Here is a 20498-nt window from a genome sequence, read left to right on the forward strand (position 1 = left end):
TTTTAATTATTTTGTTCATTGCTATATCCCCAGTGTCCAGACACATGGTAGGTGCCCAAAAAATTCTTGTTATAAATTTCTGACACTGATTTTGATGCAAAAATCATGATTCTTAGTCCCAGGAAGCTTGTTATCAAAAACACACAGACATGAAAATACAATCCAGTATTTCCATGGAGGTTAATAAATTGTAATATATTTACAATATGTTAAACAATGTTGCATTTTAAAGAAAACATATGGCAAATGTAAGAGAGAGAGTCTTTGACACTTATTTCCTTTCATTATCCTGATAAGCAACATGGTATAATAGAAAAACTAAGGAGCCAATAGGTCCAAAACAGATGTAGAATTAGATCAGTTACCAGATGACATTGAGAAAGTCTGTTTAACCCTTTGGATGTCAGGCTTCTCATCTCCAACATCATACTGTTGGAAGAGTTGACCATGCAACTTTTTCTATTCATTGTTTCCATGTTACTACATCCCTATCATTATAGGAGCCACAATGTGGCAAGGCGTTATTAAATGGCGTGTTTTTCCTTTTCATCATTCTGTAAATCTTACATTTTTATCCAGAATGATTTACACCTGTCTTGTCATTTTCCATGCTGTTATAGGGACATGTGCTTTTTTATCCTGTTGTCAAAGTCACTTTAAAAATCCCCCTTTGAGGGTTATTAGCTACTTTGTCTAACCCAATGTCATATGCTTCTCCACTGTGCATGCTCTCCACATATGCATATAAGCCACTGATAATCATGAATGAGTCTGCATTTGGAATTGATTCAGTGTGAAGTATTTAAAGATTCTTCACAAGGGGTTCACTCAGTCTGGCATTAAAAGAAGCTCAGTAGCTAAATCCTAGGAGATTGCAAACTTGCTCAGATGCTTTGGAAACCTAAACCCATGTAAAATACTTAGATACAAAGTCATTGAGAAGATGAACTTCTCATATTGTATTTGTTCGGCAAGCATTTATTGACAACCCGTTGCTCTGTGCAGAGCACTTTAGTGGAATATGAAAGTTAGTCAAGGAGTCAAAGACCCCATCCCAAGCTCTACATGGCTCCTAGTTTCTTGGGGAAAGGAGCTGGAAAGACTCAGAGGATTACCATGAAGCACACTTTGATTTCTTTCACCCTAGATGGCCTCACAGAAAGGACACCCTGCCTCTGAATAGCTTCCAACCACCTTGAGACAATTTTCTCTCATTCTAATGCCTTTGCCAGGATATTACAGTAATCAGATCATTTGACATTACCTGCATCTTAGTGTCCCCAACCTTAATATACCATATAGATCCAAGTGTCAGGAATCTGCAGCTGCACAATTTCACACATATCTTGTGGTGCTAAGTCTTTATGAACAAATAGCATTGACCTCTGTGATGTTGCCTTCTAAGCACTTCTTTTTGTCAGCAAATATACTACCTTATAGAGAACTCACTGGTTGTAATAGGAAATTATTCTTCCTTACATAGTCTAAAACACACTGGTTATGCCCAGGGTTAATGTAGTCTGCTAATTTGTAACAGCAGAGCTTTGTGAGGTATTCGCAGCAGGCCTCCTTGCTAAAGTCCTGGTGCTGCTGTTCTGATTGATCAATGTTCCTGTGGGATGTTTGTTAAATATTTTGCCTATAACCTCCCTCCTGCTTATACCTATATGAAACCATGAAAAAGTAATTTCTTACTCATTGCAAGTTCCCCTCAGGGCCTTTGGCCCTTACTCTTACTCTTTTCCCTGTCTAGAACATTTCTTCCTTAGCTATTATGCCTTGCTGCTCCAAATGCTACTTTTTTTTCCTCTGTGTGTGTGTGTGTGTGTGTATATAATTATATATTATATATTTTATTATATATTCATATAACATCTTATTATATAATATCATATAATTAGTATATACGAATATATAATATATTATTATATATTATATATGATATTATAATATATAATATATACACATATAATATATTATATATTATATATGATATTATATTATATATTATATCATATATAATATATACACATATAATATATAATATATAATATATTATATATTATATATCAGATTATATGTAATATATATTTTTCTTTGTATGTGTGTATGTTTTATTTATACACACATATGTATACTGTACATATTCTCTCTATGTATAAATATAAAATCTATTATCTGCCATCCTCTCACCACCAAACTAAAATGTAAGTTCCTAGAAAACAGATTATAGTACATAGTATGCACTCAATAAATATGTGTAAATAAAGACATATATATATAATATTTGTAAATATGCACATAAATATGCATGTTTGTATGTATCTGTAAATACGTATATATGTATACATATGTATATGTATCTGTAAATATATTGGTCTGCATGTATATTCACAAATGAAGGGTATGTCAAGTGTAGATATTGTCATTCAGCTGAGTATGGATGAAAGGTGATCATTCCATGGAATAACTGGCAAGCAGTCAGTGATCATGTCAAACCGTGCCTGTTTACTCTAGCATCTCAACCTTAACTAGTAACTGGGAGATAATAAATTTTATACAAATTGTAGGAATTTTTGAGCAGTACGTATTTAGTAACTTTGGTACCATCCTTACAATTTCTACATTGTGTAGCCTTATTGTACAGAATGTTCATCCTTTTTCACTCCATTTGTTCGTGTCTTATCTCTTCCTCAAATTTGTTTTCAACAAATCCATATTTTGTCTCACTTATTTTGAATTCAATCTAGTGCATGAAAATGATAATAATGATATTGTTATTAGCAGTAAACATAAATCCTCACTATATACCAGGCACTGTTCTATATGATTTGCATGGATTAACTCAGTCAGTTCTCAAAACAGCCCTGTATTGTAGGTTTTATTAAGGTTAAGTAACTTGCAGAAGGTCACATACCTTGTAAGTGATGTGCTCAGGACCCCAAATCAGGAAATCTAACTTTGGAGTCTGTATTTTGCCTCACTGCCTATTTCAAATAATATAAGAATGTTATAAGGCCCTGTGACCTCTTTTGAGATTTTTAAAAAAATCTTAAAAAGTTGAGAAGTGCTTAAGACCTCTGTAAAAATATATAGGAGAAAATCCTTAAAAATCACTTAGCATGTAGTCTGTGTAATAAAATAGACTCCAGAACTGAAATGAACTTTATGATAATGGTGATGGTCAGAAGACGTTGAAGAAAGAGAATGATTGGCAATAAAAAGACCATGCTGCCTTAGGACTATCAAAAACAAATTCAGGAAGTGAATAACCAATATGTTGTAATCAACAGGGAAGGACAGACCATAAAACAACTGGGCACATTAATGTAAGATATTGGGAAAAAGAATTCACATAGAATAGATCAAAATCTGTTAATAATAACTACTAAGATCTAGAATCATATGTGTTAGAGGGAATAAATCTAGCATAGACAGAATCATACATTTCCACTTGATCTACACACTACTCAGCAGCCATAAAACAGCAAATTACCCAAACTTGCCTGATTATCAGAATCACTTGGGTTGCTCATCAAAATTGCAGAATCCCAGGCTCTACCTCCCAGGGTAGTTGTTCTCAACTGAGGGCAATTTGCCTCCAGGAAACAGTTGGCATATCTGGAGACATTTTGGTAGTCATAACTGGAGGGGTGCTACTGGCACCTAGTGAGTAGAGGCCAGGGATGCTGTTAAGCATTCTAAAACCCACAGGACAGCCCCCTAAACAAAGAATTATCTGGGTTAATATGTCAACAGTGCTGCAGCCCAGAAACCCATATCTAGAGATTTTGATTTCGTGGTCTGTGATGAGGCTTTGAAATCTGCATTTCTGTCTATGGATCTAAGTTTTTCTGATAAAGGATTAGAAACTTGGTGCTACCAGTAGAGCTGGACTTGTTAAAAAAAAAAATCCCATGGAAGAGAATGCTTAAAGTAGGCTTTGAGGTAGGGATAGGATAGAAACAAAAGATGTGAAGAGGGAAGAACATTCAAATAGAAGAGCAAATCACACCCAGTAGGAAAAAAAAAAAAAAAAGGCCGGGGGCGGGGTGGGGGCTATGAACCAACACTGGGCCAGCCAGCAATAAATAGTGAGAATCATTTGCAAGACAACCTCCTCTTTCTGCAGGGAAGGCCAACTGTGCCTCATGGCATGTAACTGCATCTCCCACCTTAGATTTTAGCTGATGATCAATCAATGCTATGTCATTCTAACTCAGTTCTTAGTCCCCAGTATGAAGATAAATTAAAATAGCCCATGCCCACTCATTTTTCTAATAATACCTTCCATAAAATCCCACTATATAAACAAAGGGTGTGAGAACGATATTTCATCAGATATATCTGGATTAATATCCAACTCTTCCTTTCATTAGACATGTGAATTTGCACATAATAATGGGGTTAAATGGGTGTTTCAATTAATGCATGCAAAGAAATTAAGTCAACATCAGGAACATAGAAAATACTCAGTAAAGATCAGCACTATTTATTATTGTTATTATTATTTACTAAAGTAATATTTAAGAGAACTATGGCATTATTTAAATGCACAGAAGAAGTATAGGTTGGGATTTAAGATGATGGCAGTTTCTTATTATCAATCATAGAAACTGATTATTTTGTGCTTTGTTTTGTTTGAAGAGGATTGAGAAAATCCTGCCTCATAGAAATGAGTATTTTAAAATGGCTCCAAGTTTTAAACTCTTCACCCTCAGTTCTCAAGATTTTGTTTTAATCCGAAGACAATACAAAATATTCAATTTGGCTGCTTAATTTGGTCGTGGTTTCTGTATTTATTATAAGAAAATAACACACTTGAGTGTGTTTTCTAAAAAAAAAAAAAAAAAAAGACTTCTATTGCCTATGCATTAAGGTATATAAATACACAAAATATATCATACACTCTAAAATTTATAATAAATCCTATACCAGCTATTCTAGTGTCCAGGGGTCTATTAAACACAGTTAAAAATCTTCTGGCTAAGATTAATATATATTCCCAGCTTGAAGGTAACTCTGTTATGCGGTGTGGAATGAGGAAGCTCACCACTCTAGTCCAGATACATTACATCAGTGGTTTTCTCTTGACTGGAGAGTCAACACTCCTGACAGTGGTGGTCAGAGAGTAGGTTTGTCTGGCATGATTATCTGTTCATGAAAACATCTCAACTCTTTCAAGATGTTTGCAAATTGATTGCTTGATGGTGTGTCCCAGTATCCTTCCAGACAACAGAGTTGGGTTAATTTCTGCATTTTTAAGACCCATTTAAACTTCCTCTTTTACAAAAGATGAGCATTACATTTACTTCTATAGATTCATTGCCTAGGAGTTCATTTCAGAATTAGGCCCTATATAGCTATAGCTGTTCATATTCTTTCTTCCCCACAAAGAATATATCACTTGCTTGCCTGGCCTATCAGCTGGTATATGTGAAATGAATGTGAGATAATTTTAAATCATAGCCTAAGCTAAACATTATTAAAAAGACAAATTGCCCAGGGGTAGGAGGAGGTGAGGATTACAGAGAAAATAACAACAAAAGAAGAATGAAAATTCATATATTCTTATATTGTCAGGACAGATTAGACTCTTTAGTTACCATTCTTACTCATTTTAGTTAAGCATCTCCTATATACTAAGTATCTCAGCAATAATCAAATAGGCCTCACAGACCTCCTCTTTTAGATAGTTCATGAAGAAGATAAATCACTAAAACATATGTTGAGTCGGAGAGATGAATGCCAGAGGGAATAATAAGGTAGGGAGAATGTGGAGAATGTGTCCAGAGTAGTTGGAAATGTTACACTGAGAAGGTGACACTTGAGTAAATGAGGGGACAAAGGGACAATCCATGTGGCCATCTGGCAGAAGAACCTTCTAGGCAGAGAAAACAGCAAGTGCAAAGACCTAAGGACAAGAGAATGCTTGGCATTTTTGTGGACTAGTGAGGAGATCAGACTGATTGGGAAAGATTCAGATAGGTGAATGAGGCGTTGCCAGAGTCAGATGTAGCTGGCTGAGTATAGGGCCACCATACATTCCAGTTAGCCTGGTGTAGTCTGGGTTCATCCCTGAGTAGCTGATTATGTGCACTGTCCCCTCTCCCTCTCAAAAAGGTTCTGCTTGGATGACAAATTATATGGCGATCCTTGGTTAGTAAGGCACTCTTAAGATTTAGCTTTTAGTCTTAGAGACATGAGAAGCCACGGAGGCTTTGGTCAGAAGAGGGGTGACACATGACTTAGGTTGCATCAGGATCACTTAATCTTCTGTGTTGAGAATGAAATATGGAGGTGGGATGGCAAATGGGAAGCCAGTTAGGAACTGATATGGTTTAGCTTTGTGTCCCCACCCAAATCTCATCTTGTAGCTCCCATAATTCCCATGTGTTGTGGGAGCGACCTGGTGGGAGATGATTGAATTATGACAGCAGATCTTTCCTGTGCTGTTCTCGTGATAGTGAATGGGTCTCACGAGATCTAACAGTTTTTAAAACAGGAGTTTCCCTGCACAAACTCTTTTTTTTTTGCCTGGTACCATCCACGTAAGATGTGACTTGTTCCCCTTTCCTTCCGCCATGATTGTGAGGCCTCCCACCCATGTGGAACTGTGAGTCTAACTAAACCTCTTTCTTTTGTAAATTGCCCAGTCTCAGGTATATCTTTATCAGCAGCGTGAAAACAGACTAATACCAGAAACCTATGGGATTGTCATTCAAGTCTGTGCAACGCAGCCGGAAAGTTGAGTTGTTTCACTTGAGGACATGTAGCTAGCTGCTGGCGGAAATGGATCTAGGATTAATTCTCCTGACTTCCAGTCTGGAGTTCTTCCCACATGCCCAGATTCTCTTTTAGTTTAAACTTGAGAACAAATAGAATGTCTTACTCACTCTTTTCAGGCCTATTAAGTCTCCAGTTTGATGGCACAACTCAGTTCCTTCCTCTTCCCATTGTGAGAAATAGGCATGACCTCCCCAACCTCGCCGAACCTTTTTCCCCTTTCCCCTGAAATTTCAGCTCATTTTGCATATATTAACCAGGAATTTTTAGGATTTTCTGTTGAACTTCTGTATTTATACTTTTGGCTCTTATAACCTCTACAGAATACTGAATTTCTCATGTACGGTACATGTTTATTAACTCATGAATGTGTGATATAAGCAAATCAATTAGAATGGAGTGTAAGTACAGATGTGAATATACATTTGATGCCTGCTTAAATAGGAATATGTGTATTAATTGGAATTAAATGGATTCCCTTGAGTCTAAATATGTCTGTGAATTCTTCAATTTTGTTTATATTTTATTTCCGCTTGATTCTTATTTTATTTTTACAGGAATTAGCCCTGGTTTTTGATCGTTGCTTTCCTCAGAGTGGTTAACTGAGAGGAACAATGTACAGATTATACATTTTTATATAGTCAACTACAGTTGAATATCAGAGAATGCACTCAAGGCATTGAGATATACATGTGCATTAGATTCTGTTTTAAATATGTGTACTTGAGATATAAACTTGAGGGTGTGATATGAACAGACACATTTACATACATAGTATTTCAAGTAGCCTGTATGCCCATGGGGAGTTACTTAGACAGTGAAATTAAAATTTATGTTATTTCTACTAGCCCTCAAATTCCAGCAAATTTGGCATCCAACAGGGCAAAATAGATTGTCACATAATGTGCTTATCTCTCATGGGAATAAAATAAGAATAAGCTAACTCTCAGGGCATATGTAAGAAATTAATGGACAAAAAGCATTTTATAATGTGTTATGTAATGTAAGGTGGTATTATCTTGATTTTTTTATTGCACACATATGCTTGAGATTTCTTTCTTTTTCCCCACCTTCCAGTGCCCATACCTTATTCTCAGCTCTGTATCTCGTACGACAAACAAAAAGTAATTGGGTTATTTTAAAGACTCCTCCTTTAAGTGAGGTAGGAGCTAGGAACCTCTCAGTCATTACATGTGGGATTCTGCCCATTTTTGGTTGGATGTGTGAGAAAGTGGCAGATATACTGTCAGTACCAACACTTGGGTATAAAAGAAGCAAAAACAAAACCCACAGTGGATTGCAGAGATTTTAGAGAAGAAAGATAAAGAAGAGGGAAAAAATCAATTGTTTGAAGGTGGGTATTCAAAATATTTAACAACCTATAAGCAAAGGCTCACACCACTTCAAGTAGACACATGCGGTGAAGTGTTGTCTGTTCTAATTAGCACGGGTTAAAGAAAAAAGCTAAAAACCTCAAATCCTATTCCAATAGTCTACTCTGGATTATTATTTTTAAATTTTATTGCGGAAAAAACTTAGTTTTCTTTAAATTTTGACTTTAGTTTCTTATAAATATTGAATCAAACTTTATACATTAGAACCAAAATGTGTACATTTATGCAAATTTTTTTGCTGATTCATGCATGAAACTGAGGTACAGGGTTTTATGTATGGAGATTCAAGAAAGGGACACACCTCTGACCCACTGTATTTCTTATGTGAACTTCTGAATCTATTATAAAAGTTGCTTTCCCATGTAGTTATTTGAACTCCTGGTGGGGCCTAGTGGAACCAATAATCCAAAGTAGTGGATAATCCAAGAATGTCATTTATATTTGGCTTTGGAATACATTACCAGATGTTACTCTAGCAGATTTCCTTTCCTAATTAGGCCTCACTTAAAGTAGGAGTTAATTTTGTCTTCATTAGCTGTTTCCAAGTCAGCAGGATGGGGCAAGGAGGAAACCTGGGGCATGCTGGGTATTTGGGGGGAGTTGGCCCAGTGCTAAATGTCTGCAGTAGATCCTGTTCAAAGAATAAAATTCAAATACAGATAATCAAGTTGATGGGAATATACACTGGAAATGTTTATGAACACCTTCCTGAAGAATTTTGAGGCCTTCGTCAACTCTTTTTTTTTTTTCTATTAATCATGAGTGCAAAAAAATTCCATAATAGGGATTAGGCAAATAATCACATGAAATTTTGTATAGAAAAATAATTAGAGGCTCAGAGAGGTTAAGTCACCTCTCACACAGATTGATCTCTGAGTACACAGTACCTAAGATACTGAAACTGATTAATGAATGATAAGAAGACCCCACCGTTTCCTTCTTATTGATGATTTGAATAATGAGGAAGCGAGAATTCTCCTGGCCTAATTCGTATTAAGAGAGCCAAGATAATGAAGCTGTGATTAAATGGCTATTAAACTATTTTTATCAAACAGAGATCAAGCAAGTGTGAGAATCTGGGGACACAGAGTGTAATTGCAATCCTACAAGATGCAGAAAAAATGACTAACATAAGCAGGGCATAGTCCTTTCATAATAGCTCGCATTTAAAAGTCTTTGGGATACCACATGCAGTATTCACTCTGCACTTCTCCCTTCAGGTGGCAGTTAGCATCTCAGAGTCCCTCCTCTCCTCCTTAATTTAGTGGATTTAGTGACCCTCTGTGTGCAGTTGGGTGAGTTGAATGCACTGTCTGCCACACCATGTATAACCAGTTGGAAGATCCTTTTGCCAACTGTGCGCAAAGGAAGAAGACCCAAATATTACAAACTGGGTTCAGAATTTTAATCTATTAATTTTAATCTGTAAATCTGCCACCTGAAGGGACAGAACCTATATTCTTTCAACTATGCCTTTTAAATTATGTCAGACTAGTACAGGTCATAGAGGGACACAGCTGTCCAAAAGAGCAGAGATAAACCTTCTCATTTTGTTGACTCTTCTAAACTATCATTTATTAATGACATGGTAACACTTAGGAATTGTTGCAGATTCTAAATTTTGGGTTTTCCGTATAAATGCATGTGTATCATCTGTCACTGGAAATTGTTTACACCGTGAGTGAGTTTTTGTTGATGTGCCTTCTTTCTTCCTAGAGGGCCCTTAGAGAATAAGGTGTTACAGTCACACAGACCTTTATTTAGGTCGGAAGAATTGCATTGCGTAAGGAGAACCCAAGGTTGACACCCACCGTGGGAAATGCTGTTTGATAGCCACAGAGCTCCACTGTGGAAATACCCGTTGGCCTGTTTTCTCCCTTTCCTTCCGCCTCTGCTGCCAGCTCCAAGGCTGAGCTTAGTTTGTGTAGCTGTAGATCACTATCTAATTGGTGACCTGCTCTTTCTTCCTCCCCACTCTGCATTTTCTTTTCTTTTTTTCCCAACTCGGATGGAGCTAAGAAGTATATCGTTTTGTAAAATAGTAATTTCAAACAACTAGAAAGCAGTATCAGAGCTGAGTCTTTGAAAGGTTATCTGGCAATGTCAGTGCGGTGACTAATGTGTTTCTATACCCTGTCACCTGTGAACAGACATGTGTGAGTGGGCCAGTGTGCTTCAACTGCGGTGACTTTGATTTATTTGCTCTGTAAATTGGGACCAAAGCAATAATGGGAAGTGACATTAATTGTTTAACAGAGTCCTCTCTGTCACATCCATTGCCTTCTCCGGGGTGTGTGATTGTTGAAACTCATGCTAAACTAATTGAAATTGCCACAGTGAGGGGCAATATCCACTCAACATTACATAAACACAAAGTGTCATCAGCAAATATCAAGTTTTCTTCTCAGTTTCCTATGATTAAAGAAAACACAGATAATTTGAAACAATAACATTTGTTTCCTTTCTTAATTCACTAACAAATTTACTTAAATAAATGGTCTTGGAGCACCTCTCTGAGTCACCCACATACAGAGATAATAACAATAGTATTGAATAATCATTTGTAATGGATACGGACTGTAAATAATCATTACAGTCCTATGATAGATACTGGCTGAATAGTAGCCCTTACTACCCACATACTCCAATGCGCACGCACACACGCACACACACACACACACAAAGCCGCCATGCTAATCTCCCATCTTACAAATCCTTCCCTCTCATTGTGTTTCCAGTAGAGAGGGGAATTAAAATAGTTGGTGGTTTAATCAGATCTTATAAATTAATTATGACATTATCAAGCTCCAATACTTTTGCCATTGTATTTGTTATACATTCTCCCAGACTTATTAAAGACATTGGAGAAAACTGGTTGGTTTAAGTGTTCTTTGTCATTTTCACTTGATTGGAATTATTGTAGTTTGTTTACATTAGGGATAGAGCTAAGGCGCTATTGTATTATGTGATTGAAAGCAAATAACGGCTGGTAGTATTGCTGGAAAGCCAAACACAAAATTTAAATCACTGTAAACAACATTATCCATTTATTGGTAAATATTCTTAACTCTTTTTCTAGAACTATTTTTGGACATCAATGAAATAAGCCTTTTTTGAAAAACGGGATACTTGGAAAAATGTCCAATTTATTGAAAGTGTGTATATGTGTCTGTGTGTGCATGTGTATTTGATATATTTTCTAAAACTATTAGATAATGTGGAGATAGTTATAATAATGTAAATCTCATGACTTTGAGATGATTTTTAAAATACATATATTTCATTTAAATATAATTGTACTCAGAACAGTTAAATAATCTCAATTTAATTTTTGTATGTGGGGGAATGAAAGAAAGGAGTTACTGAAATCTGTGGATACCAGATTATGATCCTGGGCAGAAAATAAGGAATATTATTTCAGTCTATTTAATATTAGAATTACATATACAGGGTCCTTTCAAAGGCATATTGAAAGAAGGTAGATTGAAGAATCTACCCGAGGGCCTGAGGGTATTCAATACCCTGAGCACTTGAGGGTATTCAATAAGTTTTAGTTATTGACTTGTGCAATTTGGATTTTAACTATTGGTCAGTTTATGGAAGTAGGTGGCACCATTTTGAAGTTAACAGTTACCCCTTCTGATTAGGATTTTCCTCCTAAATTAGAGGTTTGGGTTTTTTTGAGACAGAGTCTCCCTCTGTCACCCACGCTGGAGTGCAGTGGCGTGATCTTGGCTCACTGCAACCTCAGCCTCCTGGGTTCAAGCAATTCTCTTGCCTCAGCCTCCCGAGTAGCTGGGATTACAGGTATGTGCCACCACACCTGGCTAATTTTTATATTTTTAATAGAGATGAGGTTTCACCACATTGGCCAGGCTGGTTTTGAACTCCTGGCCTCAAGTGATCTTCCTGCCTTGGCCTCCCAAAGTGCTAGGATTACAGGCATGAGCCACCGTGCCCAGCACCTGCATTAAAGTTTTAAACTTCATACACACCACATTGCACCCAAACTACTTGACTCACAGTCTCAAATCCACGGACATGAGAGGGATGCATTACGCAAACTAAAAAATGCCAATTAAAGTCCCTGGGGAGTACAAATGGCTCTTCTTGGCCTCTTGAATCCAAAAGAAGTCCTTAGTTTTGCTCCTGGATGGAGGCTGATCAGGAATGAAGGAAAACAATTTTTATGTGAAAATAGAATGTATACGTGATAAAGGCCTGCCTAATTTCTCTAGTAATACAATTTGATTTTCTGATTAGCTGTCTTATTCTGTGATTCTTGTAATTTTGTCAGGTCAATTAACTGGAGTTCAGTGCTAGAGAGAAAGGAAGCGTGGGCACTGCTAGCTTCATTAGATGTCAGCAGCTTAGGTGCATTTTGTAATAAAATCTGTGTGGGATAATTTAGCTCATATTGTTAATGTCATAGCGTACAGAACTTTAAAAAGAAGACTTTGGAAGCAGGTCAGATTGGACAAACAATGTGAAGTGCTAAAAGAAGGAAAAGAAAATGGTCCAGAAGATATTGTTGGCAATAAACACAGATCAATGAATTATTTAGCAAGTAATCATTGATTAGCTATGCCATGTGCCCAGTGATGGTACTGGTTGTCCACGTGCATAGAATATAACACATTGCCTTGTTAACAAGGTACATGTTTGGAAGTCTTTGAACGTTTTGCACAGAGTACTGAAATAAATATTATATTTTATAATGAATTGTTTACAGGTTCTTCCCTTCCACAGTAGTGTTTATTGGAGGGGCAGACTTTTGTCTTGTTTCTCTTTGTATCTCCCATACTTCAGATGTCCCTGGCACAGAGTAGATGTTCAAAAATGTTTGTTAAGTGAATGATTGAAGATTAGCTTTCTAAGAGTGTGTTGGTGGGAATGAGTCAAAAACAAGGTAGGATATATTTGCAGGAGCCCCTATTAGAAATAATAGTGCACTGGAATAGTGCCCCGGCTACAAGAAATAAATGCATTTAGTAAACATTACAAAGTAAGACTTCATTCAGTGACTGATCAGAGAAAGAAGAGTCAAAATAGGTCCAGAGTTTGAGTCTGAAGAATTGTTACCCGAACTAAAGAAGTCAAAAGAAATAGCAGTTTTGTTGTGAAAGTTGTAGAGTTTGGGTTTTGGGGATGAGGGAGCTATTATGAAGTAGCAGTGTCCAGTAGGCAGTTCGAGATTTATGACTAAAGTTGGGAGAGATATCAGGGAGCAAAATAAATAAATGATTTTGGAGTGTTCAGTAATGAGATTATAATTGAAACCATGAAAGTGTATAGTTGCTGTCAGTATAGTTCCACTTTCTGGTGTCATTCAAATAGAGAGCTGTCTAGACAGTTTGGGTGGTATGCTGTATAGGAGATTCAAACACTATATCTGAAAATGAAATTGATGATGGTTAAAATTCTCTCAAGCTCCAAGATTCTCGCAATCTTTTCTTTTAGTCAGGGAAAGAAAACGTGAGCAAGTGGAAAACACTTCTATGACCAAGAAGAATTGTATACAGCAGTTTTAGCGCTGACATAACAAATTGATAAACTGGGCAGCTCAACCATCAGAGATTAGTACAGTAGAAGTATTCATTAATTGTGTCAGTTGGACCAAAACATGAATTTGGAGTTTGAGAAAGATATGATGTTTGTGTTCTGAAATGGGCATTCTAGATTTCACATATGGTTCACTCATTTGGTCAAACATGTTGATGCATAGTGTTACCTGCCTCCCAGTGTCAACTCACATCTTCTGGTTTTTTCTGTTTCTGCAGAAGATAGATGAAGAGAATGAGGCAAACTTGCTAGCAGTCCTCACAGAGACACTGGACAGTCTCCCTGTGGATGAAGACGGATTGCCCTCATTTGATGCGCTGACAGATGGAGACGTGACCACTGACAATGAGGCTAGTCCTTCCTCCATGCCTGACGGCACCCCTCCACCCCAGGAGGCAGAAGAGCCGTCTCTAGTAAGAACCCTTCCTACTGTTTAGCAGGAATTGGAGTTGCCTCTGGCTACCCGCTGCATGGGTATGATGTAGTCACAATAAGGTTTGGATTTTTTCATTTAGAATGATGCCAAAGCAATCCCCAAGCACACTCAGAGTTGCAAATTGTGCGATTCTCTGTTTAAAAATGTTGATAATACACATCTTCATGTAATCTTATTGCAATTGTTTTCTTTACTATCTTTTCCTGTTATGTGTATTTTTCTGTCTTAGTATTATTTATGTTCTTGATGAAAACTTAGAAAATGTTGACAACTAAAAAGAAAAAACTAAAAATTTCACCTGTGATTTCAAATAACCTCTCATATAAAAATGATTGCAATATTCTTTTAAGATATATCATGAACATATTGGTTCAAATTTAAATATATGCATAATTTGTAATGGTTGCATACTGTTTTATTGTATGGAAATATAATTTATTTTGCAATCTTTTATGGGTGGATATTTAGTTTTTTCTTCTATTTTTCACTATTTTAAATTGTATAATAATTGACATATTTGCATTTTTATTCCTATACATACAATCGTAGAGTTAGAATTGGTAGATCAACAAATATGCAATGTTTTAAGACTTTGGATCCGTATTTCTTATGAAGACTGAAAAACTATAGCATGTTTGCCACCCAAGTTACTTAAATTTATGGTAGACAATGAAGACTGAATTTGTTGGCAATGAAGAGAGAATTTTCCTTTCAATGCAGTGCTTGACCAGAGTTTTATTAGTTCTAAGACACGGTTTACCTTCTCATCTGTGGTAGCCATTTGTCATTTGCTATAAGTCTGATATAAGGGCATGCTGTGTAAATTATGGGATGCCATGATCCTCCAGACTCTAATAGTGTGTTTCGCATGCCGTTTGGAGGTTGTTACTCTCCTATCACTAAGTTTTTAAATGTTAAAAATACTCTATGCAAATACATGGAGGCCATACTTAGAGTCCATTGGATTTTGAGGTTTCTGATATAGAGAATATCTCATAAGTAATTGTTATTTATTCTCCAGTTTCTCCATTTGTTAGTGTCATTGGCTTTGCTCCCTAGTACCCTGATTCCTTTCCATTGATATCAGATTGTTTTCATCTATTCAATTTGTTCATTTGGGAAGAGCAGCTGACTCAGAGACATACTGTATGTCAGGACAAGGAAGTCCTTGAGGGTCATCCAGTGAAATGAAGAAACAGAGGTCAGGAGACAGCAAATGCTTTGCCTGTGTCAGCACCCACGTCTCCTTATCCACAGGCCAGGACTCTACTTACAAATCCTTTTTTTCTTTTCTAGAATCAGTGATAGTCATTCTTTTATTCCAGGCATTCTTTGAATCAGTAATTTCATATACTAGGTTATGAAACATGGTTCAAAGCATCATAAAATCTTTCATTTGTTGCCACTTGACTTATTTGGGTTTTTGAAAAGAAAATGTGTATCTATTCTCCCCCACCCCCTACACTACACTCCCATGTCTTCATTCAGCAAGGCAGCTTTTCTCACCTAGTAGTGATTTGGAAATTATTTTCAAAAGATGTTTTTTGCATTATTTGTTAAAAAAAATATGTAGATCACACCAAGTCCAATTTATTCAGTAATCCCTTATGGCTGGAAAATTTGAGATTTTCCTTCTATTTTTCACTATTATTACTTGTATAATAATTGGCATATTTGCATTTTTGTTCTTATGCATACAATTCTAGAAATTGAATTGGAAGGAAAAAGGAAATATTTTCACAGTTGGTAGTATAATGTCAAACTTTTTTCTACTCTTTAAATATCATATTTCCTGTAGCACTATTGCGCTAAGGTGTGACATAAATAAAATGACAGAATTAACTTTTATAATTACAATAAATTACATTTAAAATTTCAATAACTTATTCCAATGCTTAAAAGATGCATAACTTTACTTGCTTTTCCCTTTTCCTGATAATGTTTCTAGCTTAAGAAGCTCTTACTGGCACCGGCCAACACTCAGCTAAGTTATAATGAATGCAGTGGTCTCAGTACCCAGAACCATGCAAATCACAATCACAGGATCAGAACAAACCCTGCAATTGTTAAGGTACAAATGTAAATTTTTTAATACGGGGGGAAGTACCAAAGGATTTTGGCTTGAAGTTGTAAAACAAATAAGTTCGTAGGTATTAATTCAGCTGGGACCCCGAAGCTGCCTCATAATGGTGAAATCCATGATGAATGGGATTCCGTAAACAGTGCTTGAGCTACTTTAAACTAGGCAGAGTTCATTTACGCATTGTCTTTGGGTGTTTGGAATGGAAGTGCCACTGTCTGTTAGTTCTTGCCCACTTTATTGTTACCTGCAGCATTGTGGGCTACAGTAAAATTTGCTGATAAGCTGGTATTATCTATGAGTGGCTTTAAGATGCAGGATTGCTGTTTTGCTAGCTGTCTAACCTGAGGAAGATTGCGTTTGGAATCACCACAAAACATCTCTCTCTGCCATTAATTGGATGGAATGCTGGCAATGCCATAATTCGGCTAGCGGGCTGTATTAAACATTGTTTGTCTTGCCATTCACTGTGAGTGAAAACGGAGCATTAAGGGGTACTTAAGAGAGTTGTGAGTACTGGGCGTCAGCAATCAGTGGCAAATTAAGGTTTAAACCAGCTTATTTTTTTTTGTATTCACAGTAAAGGCGCTGTAGGGTCTTGTTAGTTACATGTTGCTGAGTAGGAACGTTGAAATGTAGGAGAAATAAAATAAAAAGCTGCATAAATGTCATTTAGGAATTTTAAATGTAATTTTCTTCCCTTGTTCTGCAAACAATTATTCACAGCTCATAGATCTAGTACACTTAGACTGAACACTTCATTGAAAAATCCCATCTCTTCAGAAAACCTATATCCATTCTGTTAAGGTTCAGTTCACTAATTTTAGTTTTCTGTATGCCTTGTTTTTAAGACTGAGAATTCATGGAGCAATAAAGCGAAGAGTATTTGTCAACAGCAAAAGCCACAAAGACGTCCCTGCTCGGAGCTTCTCAAATATCTGACCACAAACGATGACCCTCCTCACACCAAACCCACAGAGAACAGAAACAGCAGCAGAGACAAATGCACCTCCAAAAAGAAGTCCCACACACAATCGCAGTCTCAACATTTACAAGGTAGGCTGGGGACCAAAACGAGCTGTTGGTGAGGGCACTGGAAGCAAAGAAAGCACACGTAAGGTCGGAGAACACACCAACTTGTTGCTTCCATCCCATCGGTGTCACTCTGTGGAAAGAGAATTCAGCACTTATTATAGAGCAGGGGAAGAAACCTTTCTTTGGACACAGGTTAAACATATTCTATTCAGCTGCTAGGCCGTCTAATTCACAAGCACTGAAAGACTCCTGAAATGTTAGCTAGGTGGGGAGGAATTGCAACATCACATGAGGTTTATATGAATCTCTGAATTGCTGAGATAATTGAGGTTATGAACAAGCTTGGCTAACCAATTCATTATAGAGCTTTTATTTTTTCCCTTCCAGTAATGGAAAAAATGAGGCATCAGTGATTTGTTATATACACCTTAAGAAGTGGTAAATAGTGTTTATGCAGCCTGTCTTGATTACTAAGTACATTCCTTTTCTAATTCTTTTTCTTCTTTCTTCTTCTCTCCTCTTCCTCCTCTTCTTCTCTTCCTCTCCTCCTCCTCCTCCTTCTTCCTTCTTCTTCTTTCTTTCTCCTTCTTTCTCCTTCTCCTTCACCTCCTGCTCCTCCCCTTCCTCTTCTTCTTTCTCTTCCACTCCTTCTTCTCCTCCTACTCTTCTACAACCACATGCTATGCTCGTGGATTTTATTCTGTAAATAAAGATTGGAAAATTCCTGATTGTTTTCTTTCAATTTAAGAAAGTGCCTAGATTAAACTAAACATCTGGGTTGATTTTTATTATCACCATATATTGCTAGAGGAGGCTGATGTTTCTGAGGCAGATCCTGGTGATTTGGGGAAAACCTGTCTTGGCAGAGATACAATTTTCTGTCTTTTAGGCTCCTCTTTCTCAAAATGTTGTAGTCTTAGAAGCCTAAAGACCCCTTGAAATGGGCAGTTGATTTAAAACATGCCAGCTTCTACTTTAACCTTGTTGGTAGAAGTAGACATATTATAACATACCAATTATAAGCATACACCTCTTTTTGTTTCACTTTCATTTTCCCAACTTTTCCTTTTCACTGAAGAGTGGTAGGCAGTGATCTCTGCTTTGAACCACGATTAATTCGTGTAGGTATGCTGTTATTGCTACTGATTCAATACGGATTTTTTCCCCAGTGTTTTGAATTTTCTTTCCTCTTCTCTACCTCGGTATTAGCCCAGGATTTTCAGGAGCCTTCCTTTAATATTTTAAATTGACTTTCCATTAGGCTTTCCCTGGTAGACATCTCAAATCCACTACCCATCACTTTCTGTCAGTTTGGGAAAATACATTTAGTGAAATGGACCGCATTCTCATTGCCCCAGCTGGATCTTCCTCATAAGCACTACAACAGTTTTTCCTGGAGCAGAACCATAGTGCCATAGGCCTCGTTGGTCATGAAGGCCTCAGGTGAGGGGAAGCAGATGAGCTCGCTCTAGTGAGTGAACAAATGAATTTACTGGGCTACTCCTCACCCTGTCCTGGTCATGCATGTATTTTCTGGGGCCAAATTTAAAGTCCTTGTAATATGTGACCCAGCCTGGCAGCACATGTTTTAAAGTTTTTTTTTTTTTTCTGTTTTTATTTTTCTTTTAGTAAACTTTTACAAATCATGACAATGAAGAGTTAAATAGGCCTTTGGAGGAAATTTTCTTTAGATGAGACTGGCTATATATGGTATATATCTGTGGCAAGGCACAAAAGACTCACCCCAGACCAAAGTCTGTTGACAAACAGACAAAATCCTTTAGTTATGAAAGGCCTAAAAGAAATGAAACATGGGTGACGAGTAAGAACTAATACATGCTCAACTTCAGTAATTATTTGAATTATCATTTAAAATCAAAATGTGGAAAATATGTGAACAATTAGAGATAACTAGGAGGATCAATTGAAATTACCTTTCTTAAGGTGTTGTAATTTTTTCTCACTGAACTTTGTGTATGCGTTCCATAAAACATTTTGGAGGCAGGTTCTTTTCATTTCCTTAGCATGATCGTCTAGCCATGGTTGTGTGTTGATGTCTCATTTATTTGTCCATCATTCATCCAAATACCACAATCTACATGAAAAAGACACATTCCTGACTTCAAGGATCCTACTAGTCTCCGGTCTACCAGTCACTGGAACAGGGTGAATTAAACTCTCAATAAATCAAATCAACACTCCTCTAATGATAGCATTAGAGAGTCTGGGTTTATTCAGGGATCAGATTCTGTATGTGGTTTGGGGACTGTCCCCTTCCTATGGCTCTCATTTCCTGTTTGCTTTTGGTCTCATTAACTATGACTGTTGCCATTTCCTCTCCTTTCATTGACTTTGGCCTTACCTGTACCCAACAATCAGAAATTGAGAGTCTTTCTTTGAGCATTTCAAATAGCCTATACTACCTCTTGAAAACCAGAATTTCAGTGACTGATTTTTAATGTACATTTATGATGTCACATAGCACATGGTTAATATCTGGTTATATTTTCTATGGAATTTGTATGAATTATCCTAATTATTAGTTGAGTATCATAAAACTTGGTAAAGTTTCTTCATAAGTGGATTCTTTTTGAAAGACTTGTTATATTACACATACTCAAAAATTAATGTAAAATCAGCTCATTTATCTGTATAAATGAAAAACTGAATCAATCAATGTATCTAATTTGTTGAAGATATCATGAGCTTCATCTTTCTGGATGTACATTGAAAGATGATATACTATTCAACTATGTAAATCTAAATCTATAAATTAAATATGTAAATACTATTTATCCAAGTAAAATATCTAATTTCAGGTTATTTTGGACATGAATAATATTTTCACATTTCAAAAAATTAATTGTTGGGGCTGATTAATTTACTTTAAAGTCTGTTGAATGCAATTTCTTTTGACAATAGGAGAAAGGAAACAGAATCTTGGCCAACTCTGTGAGTAACTATTTTATGGCCCTGAAAATACCACTTAGTATTGTTTGGTCTCAGTTTCTTCAGCCATAAGATAAGAAACTATTCTAAACACCTTTTTGGTTTTGACACTACGATTTCCATCACATAAATAACTACCACTTGACCTTTTGAAAGTAATTATTTTAATGAGAAAAAATTGACATAAACCTACATACACATAAGCGTATGCTTATAGATAAGCATAGATATACGTAATACATGAATGTATAGCCTA

General features: G+C 36.5%; 1 protein-coding gene across 7 annotated transcripts in view; it reads left to right on the top strand.

The window, feature by feature from the left end:
• PPARGC1A (PPARG coactivator 1 alpha) overlaps positions 1 to 20498 on the top strand; it is a 684515-nt gene that overhangs the window by 630194 nt on the left and 33823 nt on the right. For all 7 annotated transcript variants that reach the window (XM_031664083.1, XM_031664088.1, XM_031664084.1 and 4 more), the window contains 3 exons: positions 13961 to 14155; positions 16127 to 16249; positions 17110 to 17314. In XM_031664083.1, coding sequence (XP_031519943.1) covers positions 13961 to 14155; positions 16127 to 16249; positions 17110 to 17314 — 523 coding nt within the window. The remainder of the gene's footprint in view (positions 1 to 13960; positions 14156 to 16126; positions 16250 to 17109; positions 17315 to 20498) is intronic.

Source organism: Papio anubis, chromosome 3, assembly GCF_008728515.1.
Source record: "Papio anubis isolate 15944 chromosome 3, Panubis1.0, whole genome shotgun sequence".
Taxonomy (NCBI): Eukaryota; Metazoa; Chordata; class Mammalia; order Primates; family Cercopithecidae; genus Papio; species Papio anubis.